General features: G+C 38.2%; 1 protein-coding gene across 1 annotated transcript; it reads left to right on the forward strand.

Moving 5' to 3' along the window:
* The first annotated feature begins 6745 nt into the window (after positions 1-6745).
* On the forward strand, positions 6746-7857 carry LOC149823169 (uncharacterized). The gene is made up of 3 exons (XM_090019965.1): positions 6746-6931; positions 7275-7415; positions 7516-7857. Exons 1-3 carry the CDS (start codon positions 6746-6748, stop codon positions 7657-7659), a joined length of 471 nt encoding a protein of 156 aa, XP_089876091.1. The 3' UTR covers positions 7660-7857.
* The last annotated feature ends 541 nt before the right edge of the window (positions 7858-8398 follow it).

Raw genomic sequence — 8398 nt, forward strand, 5'->3', positions numbered from 1 at the left:
GAAAGGATTCTTGACAGATTTGGCATGAAGGATTATAAACCAAGTGACGCCCATATTGCTAAGGGAGACAAGTTTAGTCTCGCTTAGTGTTCTAAACATTAGTTTGAAGTTAAGGATATGAAAAAGATTTCCTATGCATCTGTTGTAGAGAGTCTTATATATGCTCAAGTGTATATATGTCCAAATATAGCATACATTGTTGGGATATTAGGCAGATATCTGAGTAACCCAAGAATGGATCATTGGAAAGCAGACAAACGGGTTATGCGGTACTTACAAAGAACAAAAGATTACATGCTCACATGTAGAAAGTCAAATCAGTTAGAGATCATTGGGTATTAAGATTCTGAATTTGTCGGGTACCAAGATAGTTATGAATCCATGTCAGGTTATGTTTATTTGTTGGCCGAATGAGCTATTTCTTGGTGGAGTGCTAAGCAGACACTCATTGCATCTTTCACTATGTTGACAGAGTTCGCAACCTGTTATGAGGCATCCAATCATGAAATATGGTTATGCAATTTTGTCATTAGGTTGCAAATTTTAGATAACATTGAAAGATTATTAAAGTTGTTTTATGACAATCATTCGACAGTACTATATTTCAACAACAATGGAAGCTCGTCAAAATCAAAACATACTGACATTAAGTCCTTTGTTGTTAAAGAAATAGTGTAGAATTGTCAAATATCTATTGAACATATTGGAACAAACTCCATGATTGTAGATCCGCTTACCAAAGGTTAACCACCCAAGGTCTTTCATGAGCATAGTGCTCGAATGAGTGTTGTATCATTTAATGATATACTGGTTTAGTGAGAGTTTGTATTTGGATGTTCTGAAATAAAATAAAGTTTTATTTTATTACTGCAGTATAAGGCTAAAGTTACAGTTTTATTCTATACTTATTTATTGTGATCTCACTAAAGAATAAGGCAGGACCAATTGAAAATAGGCATGTTCAGATCACATTACATGTAATTTTCATGCTTCACATCCATACTTGATCTATGTTGTTGGTTATGTTAATATACATGATCATTGATGGCTCTATTTACAATGAATGTAATGAAGATTGCTTTGGTTCTATGTTGATATGATCAATGGACCAGATTATTAGAGATGTCATCTGGTAAGACAATATTTTTGAGCTCATAAGGTTATTATATAATGTGTGATTGTATGGTGACATATGTGGCCCAAGTGGGAGATTGTTAGACAAATGACTGTGAAATGTAGTCACTTGAATTCATTGAACCATGTGCTCCCTCACAAATTTCTTCATCGACATGTGGCTAATTTTGAACTTGACATGTATCTGTCAATTCATCGAGCATGAATGAGTCATCAGGCTATTGATTTTGACCACTTTCAGTCGAACCATGATCAGGAGATGCCACCTTTCTTATGACCACATGTGATACATTAACTACATTAATTTCAAAATCAGTTTGTTCTTTGGGTGCATGAGAATTAAGTGTATAAGGTAAAAAAAATCTTAGTTCCAAGAATGAAATTACAGAGGCAAACTCAAAGGTCAACAAAGACACAAAAATAGCTTTGATAGAGCACAATTAACAAGAGCACACACACATGCAAACACAAGATTTAACAACAGATCCATTACAAGATGCTGCATATACTGCATTTCAGATAATTTATTTATTACATTTAGTACAATTGCAGGTATAATTAAAATGCTAGATACTACATTCATGATGTTAGAGATTAATGTTCATCAGATGCGTGTTAGTGTAAATCATATCATTCACAGTACAGATACAAGACAATATTTTACCAAATACATTAAAATGAATATTATGGCTTAAAGCCGCCATCCAACTCAAAGATGACCCATGATAAATGAAGATGTTGATAGAAATGACACATTCTTACTGGCTACGAGATGCTACAATTTTTAACAAAAGTGCTCATCCAAGATGCCTCAAATACATTTCCAAGATTGAATAAAAGGTTTACAATCACACATCAAAGTGTTGTGAGTCATGTGTAACTAGACACAAGAAGAATGAGATAGTATTTTTCACGAAATATATGCACGTTCACCTCAAAAATATATATGAATGAGTAGTATCAAGTCTCAAATGTGATAAATATGTCCAGCTCTAAGGTAGGCCTATTGCCTATTGTGGGATGGGTTTGGACCTCTTACTCTGGCCTAGCGTTCATGTCATTTGAGTAGAGCAATCAATTATATCAGCACCATCATCTACAACTTGCTGATAGAAAAGATTTGTGCTTCCAGCAAAGACTCCACTGGCACCATTGTTTGTTATAACCAAAGGCTTTCCTGAAAACTATTGCCACATTTGTCAAGTTAGAATACCCATTCCTACTACATTATAAACTTTTTCATGTGCCCCATGTGTGCATACAGACAATCACATGACAAAACATACAACCATACACACAAGATATAGAATGAGTAGCTTACCATTGCCAATTGATGTGTTGTTCTTGATCATGCAACCTACAATGGTGAAAACAGAAGCATGTTAAGATCAATCTCATAGATTAAGATTTATAACAAGCAATTAACACCCATCTCAGTTTCCCAGATGAAGAAACAACACTCCTGCAAAACCCATGCCCTATTTTTTCCTTGCAACTGCATCATCATCTTCAGCAGCCTTCAGATGGACAATACAATGAAGCAATTAAGACCCACACTCCATGATCCACCGAGTAACTTCCTAACTTGTCTTAGTTGATAAAAATGCAACAATTTCCAAGGAGACAGCTGCAAAGCACAAAAACACAAAATGAACTTTCTAATAAACTAAATAAGATAAAATAGGGAAATTAGAAAGATCATGTAAAGCCAATCTACCACTATCCCATGTTGCGATGGATCAAACTACTGAATTTCAAACAAACAACATCTAAAAATTAGAAAGATGTGATTAGCAAACAATGGGCATCCACGGTCAATAGCCAGATCCACCGTAGTTCTTTGCTTGATCTCCCAGTTCTAACAAAGATAATTATAAAAGGTTGTTTTTCAAACTAATGGCTGAACAAAATGGAAGAAAGGTTTGTATTCCTATACTTGTAAATTGATCTGAGACCAGCTGGAACCTCAAGGATTTTCTATATAGAGTCATTCATCTTGTTTTTCAGAGATGGAGACCAAAGACCCATCTCAGTCAAGTCATGAAGAATATGTTTGTTAACCACTATATATTCACCATTGCAAAATAAATCGTATGTTATTAGATGAATACATCCTTCAAAATTTAGCAGAATGAAAAAAAAATTGCCTCTAAATAGAACCTTAACACCCTATTTTTAAATTTTATATATAGTAAATACATTTATGAATAAGAAATAAAAAACACTAAATGGAAATCAAAACAAGATGACACTAGCATTTATCAGAACATTGGTTTTATATGACACTAGCATTGCACTTGACAGACTGAATCTCAGAGATGAAGATGAAGGGTGATCAAGTGCAACAGTACATTAAAAGTATGAGATCACATTGCACCTGATCCTTTACTTTTTTTTTTTTGAAGAAGAAGAAGAATGGAAACATTTTATTTATCAGAGACATGAATGACAAAATCCTCAAGTTACAGATTAAGAGATTGGGTCGAAGAACTGTCGACCACTATAACCTGCCAAGGATTAAAGAAAAATGTTCCTCATCCAGATCAGGTTCTGTCCAGGCCAGTTTGCTTGTGCTAGAAGCAAGACATCTGATAAGATCCGCACAAGCAGAACGTTTGGTGGGCTTTCTTTTCCATCAAAGGTCCTCACACATTACGCTCCTTCCAAACAACCCAACAAGATACAAGCAGCCAGGCATGCCAAAAAAACAGTCGGCCATACCCTTTTGGAACGAATGACTGGTTCAAAAGTAGCTCTCGATTCCTCACTGATAGAGATTCTCATTTGTAGTCATGAAGCCATAAAGATGTGCTGAAAATAGGTGCAAGCCCAAAACAAGTGGCAGGCGGTTGTAGGCAGTCTTTCAAAGACAGCAAAGCCCGCTAAAGCGAAGCCCCGACATGCAAGATTGTCCTGTGTGAGAACACCATCTTAAGCCACTAGCCAAACGAAACACTTGGATCGGGGAGACGCACCAACCGACCAAAGCAACCCCTTTGAAAATGGGTCAGCCCCAATGCAGTCGAACACAAGACTGTAAGAGGAGATGGAGAACTTAGCTGATGATGAATGAAGCCAGGAGCATCAGAACTCATCATTACCCGGTGGAGTGATACAAGTTCTTAAAGCATTCTCTAAATTGGTGATTTTTGGTGGGGGAGAGCGAGTAGGTTCCCATTTCAAAGGTGTGTCCAACAGTTGGTATTTATTCCTGAAATATAGTGTAAGATTTTCATCTCCACGACAAATCTACCACCAACATTTAGAAATCAAAGCATGAATAGAGAGAGGAAGAGACAAATTACCTAGGGTTTGAAGAATAGAGAGAGGAAGACGGATTACCAAGGGACAATGTTCGTTTCTGCGAAAAGGAAAAGAAGAAAATGAAAATTCAAGGGGTTTCCCCCTTTTTTTCATGAGAAAGGATGTTGGAATCCTACCTCTTCACTGCCCACCGTAGGTCACCAGAATTTCACTGGTGGTGGGCTCGCAGTGGCTGATTGTGGAAGACGAAAAGGTGAGAGAGGGGGTAAACGAGAGGAAAGAATACGGAAAACAAGATAGAAGGGGTTGGGGGTAATCAGAGAGAGAGAGAGAGAGAGAATTTTGCGCTCCGTTTTTATCAAAAAATAGTGACGGAATTAGCATCGAAAAAACTCCATCGCTAATTCGTCTTTAATTAGCGACAGATTCGCGATGAGAAAAATTTCGTCGCTAAGTTGTGATAGAGTTTGAGACATAATTTTTTTGTCACGAATCTGTCGCTAATTAGCGACAGATTCACGATGGAAATTGTTTTGTCGCTATTTCCGTAAATATTTTGCATGTTAGTGATGAATAGTTTTCTCTCGCTAATCCGTCGTAAATTTGTGATGAAAAAAATCTATCACAAAATTCCGTCGCTAATTAGCGTTTTTCTTGTAGTGGAAGGAAAAAACAAACAACCACTATATATGGTTTTGAAGACCATAACCTAATTGTAACCACCCAATAGTCTTCTTTCCAATTTTAACTAATCATAAAATCAAAAATTGACATATGAATGTACCTAAAGTATCTACACATTATTATAACCATATTTGTAGATATCATGTACCCCTTCATTGACGGCACCACTTGGAAAAGCAAGATTGTGAATCTTTTTTGTGAGGTAATACTTGATCAGCTGTAGAGCAGTGGGCATGAACTTAAACCCTGGTCACATCTCGGTGCTATCAAATCTGACTAGCATCTTCTTGTATTCTCTTTTATGCTTCTCGTTTGACAATTTGTAGAGGGTTATGAGACAATGGAACGTGTCCCTTGCAACCACATGACAGATTAATTAATGCTTCTATCTTTATTAATTTCAATAGGGGAATAAATGTTTGCAATCAGATCATGCAATGGAAGTAACCAACATTAATGCCATACTTCTGCAAAACAAGTATGGAACAAAATTGCCGTACATCGGGCTTGGGTCTGAGCGTTATGGGCAATGAAGTCTAGTCCGATAAGGATTCGGGTTTGAGTCGGGTAGGAATACAAAAAACAGTTTGGGTTTGAGTTGGGTTGGGAATAAATTGTATAGAACTGTTTGGGTCTGGTATAAAATCCAATCGGCATATATGAAATGGATTTGAGATAAAACCAGGTTTAGGTTTGCGTTTATTCAAGTATACATTGCATAGTAGAATTTTCTTATCCAATGGTCCATAGTAGATTTTTCTTCTAATGAGCCAATGGAACCTTAGAGATATTGCAGGTTCTCATCATAAGGGTTTTCAATTTTGGCCAAAACAGAACCCGGACCCAAATCAAATTGGGTCGGGCTTGGATCTAATGTCTAGACCTGATTCAAAAATGGGGTTTCACAAGATTCGGCCAAACCAGTTATACCCCTACGTGCATCGGCTTTGGGTTTGAGCATTTTGGGTGATGGGTCTAGTCCAGTAAGGGCTAAGGTTCGAGTTGGATATGATTATAGAAAGAGTTTCAGAATAAATTGTATAGAACTGTTTGCGTCGGGTATAAAATCGAATCGAGTACAAAACAGGTTTGGATATAAACCAGGTTGAGCTTTGGTTTCTGGTGTAGAGCCATTTGGTCGGAGCATATACAAATGGGTCAAGTCCAAAGAGCCAATTCATTTTTAAGTCGGGTTTAGATTTCAAACCCCAACCACATACATGGGTCTATCTATCAAAATCGGTTAGGGTCGGGTATACACAACCCAGTTGCATCCCTATTGTTCATTATCCTATTAGACGTAGGGCTGTCAAAGGCTTGGTGCCTGACCCATCAAGGTATACCCAAACCTGCCCATCGAGTTCAGGTGAAAAAATGGAAATCTGAACCCGAACCCACATAATTTCAAAAGTTTACTTTTATTGAAAACACAAATAAAATACTCGAGTGAGGTTGGGAAACCAAAAAAAATCATAACCCAAACCCAACCTGCATATTGCTCGAGTGAGATTCGGGTTGACCCAAATATTATTCGGATCGACACTTTCCATGCACTCGCGAGACTTTGGGTTCTGGTCGGGTCGGATACCCGATACAAACCCGACCCATTAACAGCCCTAATTAGACGTGGTCAGCCGACTCAGCCTCAGCCCTAGGTAGCAAAATGGACAAAGCACTAGAGCTTCTCAGGGTAAGGGACGGAGTATCCGTATCGGAAATTCCGACTTTTAAACACCGAGTTGGAGAAGAACCGAGTTTTTTCGAGGCCTTCATCCTGAAAGGCATCAAGGTGGAGGAGATTCGACCCGGGTTCATATCCTGCTCCTTCCGAGTCCCTCCCCGTCTCACTGTGTGCCTCTCTCTTTCTCTCTCTCATCGGGATCTTTTTGATTCAGAATGTTTGTGGGGATCATCTTTTCTTCTTCCTTTTCATGATTGAATTTGATGGTGTTCTAGCAGATGAAGTTTTTTACCTTCTTCGTTTCTTTTGTGACTCTTTCCTCTCTCTCTCATCAAGATCTTCCTGATTCGATAGGAAAGCTTTGTGGGGAAGATTTTTCCTTCTTTCAGTTTCATGATTGAAGTTGTTGGTGCTTAATAGATGAAGTTTTTTTTTCCTTCTTTCTCCTTTTCTTTGTGGGGGGTTAATCTCTCTCTCTCTCTAACCTCTATTGACATGTTTTTTCATTCAGGATGGATCGGGAAACCTGTCTTCAGGGGCCATCGCAGACCTTGTTGATGAAATCGGGGCTTTTGCAATGTATACCGACGGCCATCCCTGGAAGGTCTCTGTTGACATCTCCATCACATACCTCTCACAGGCTAAGGCTCATGTATGTAACAACAGACCATACTTACACATATGCAATTATGCATACACAACCATGTAGGTGTTAGATGGGTGGATGACCATGGTGTTGATGGTTATTGCAGGATGAGCTAGAGATCACCTCAACTGTGCTAGGACACAGAGGGGGCTTCTCCGGAACCCGCGTGGAGCTGAGAAACAGGGCTACCGGCGTGATGGTTGCCGAAGGCCGACACTCGCTGTTTGGTAAACTCAAGAGCAGGATATGATCTCCTTGTTCAATTATCTTCGGTTTATATATGTATGTTGTTTTTCCAATTCACGCTTAGGAAGTTGTTGTTGAAGAACTATGATCTTTGTTTGTTGTTATGGGGGCGTGTTTTAAAGAGATGCGGATGTGGGTATAGAGCTGTTTTATTAGCTAATAAACATTATGAGCATTTACCTATGTTATTCAATTGCTTGTTTCATATACCCTCCAGTACTATGATGTTGATTGTGATGGCAATGTCTGTCTCCTGTAAGGAAAATATAGGAGTAACTATTAGTTTGGGAATTATAATAAATAAAAAACCTATTATTTTGGCAATTCGGTATTAGTTTCTTGATGGGGAAATGTATGATGGTACAGAGAAGTACTTAACTGGGAAGTGATAGTGGGGTTCGATAAGGAAGTGCGACCCGTTTTGTTAATAAAGTTTGTGATTGAACAACCTGAAGACAGGTGGAGTCATAGAGCCATCACCAATAACATGTTGAACCTTAGTTTGCATCTTAAATAAAAGGTGAGAACTCTCTGGTGGGAAATTGTTGCTTCTAGAACAAGCTATGAGATTGTGATCATAAGAGATGGACTTCATGAATGAAGTTAGTATTTGGCCTCAGATCTTGAAGTTTTTGTGCAGCGCATGGTTTAAGATTGGTCTCAACTGTTGATCTACATTGGTTTTGATGGTGAGCAGTGAATCAGATACAGGGCCACAAAATGGTTGCTTTACCTAGAACCAG

This window comes from Nuphar pumila, chromosome 10, assembly GCF_984573655.1.
Source record: "Nuphar pumila chromosome 10, dmNupPumi1.hap1.1, whole genome shotgun sequence".
NCBI classification, from domain to species: Eukaryota; Viridiplantae; Streptophyta; class Magnoliopsida; order Nymphaeales; family Nymphaeaceae; genus Nuphar; species Nuphar pumila.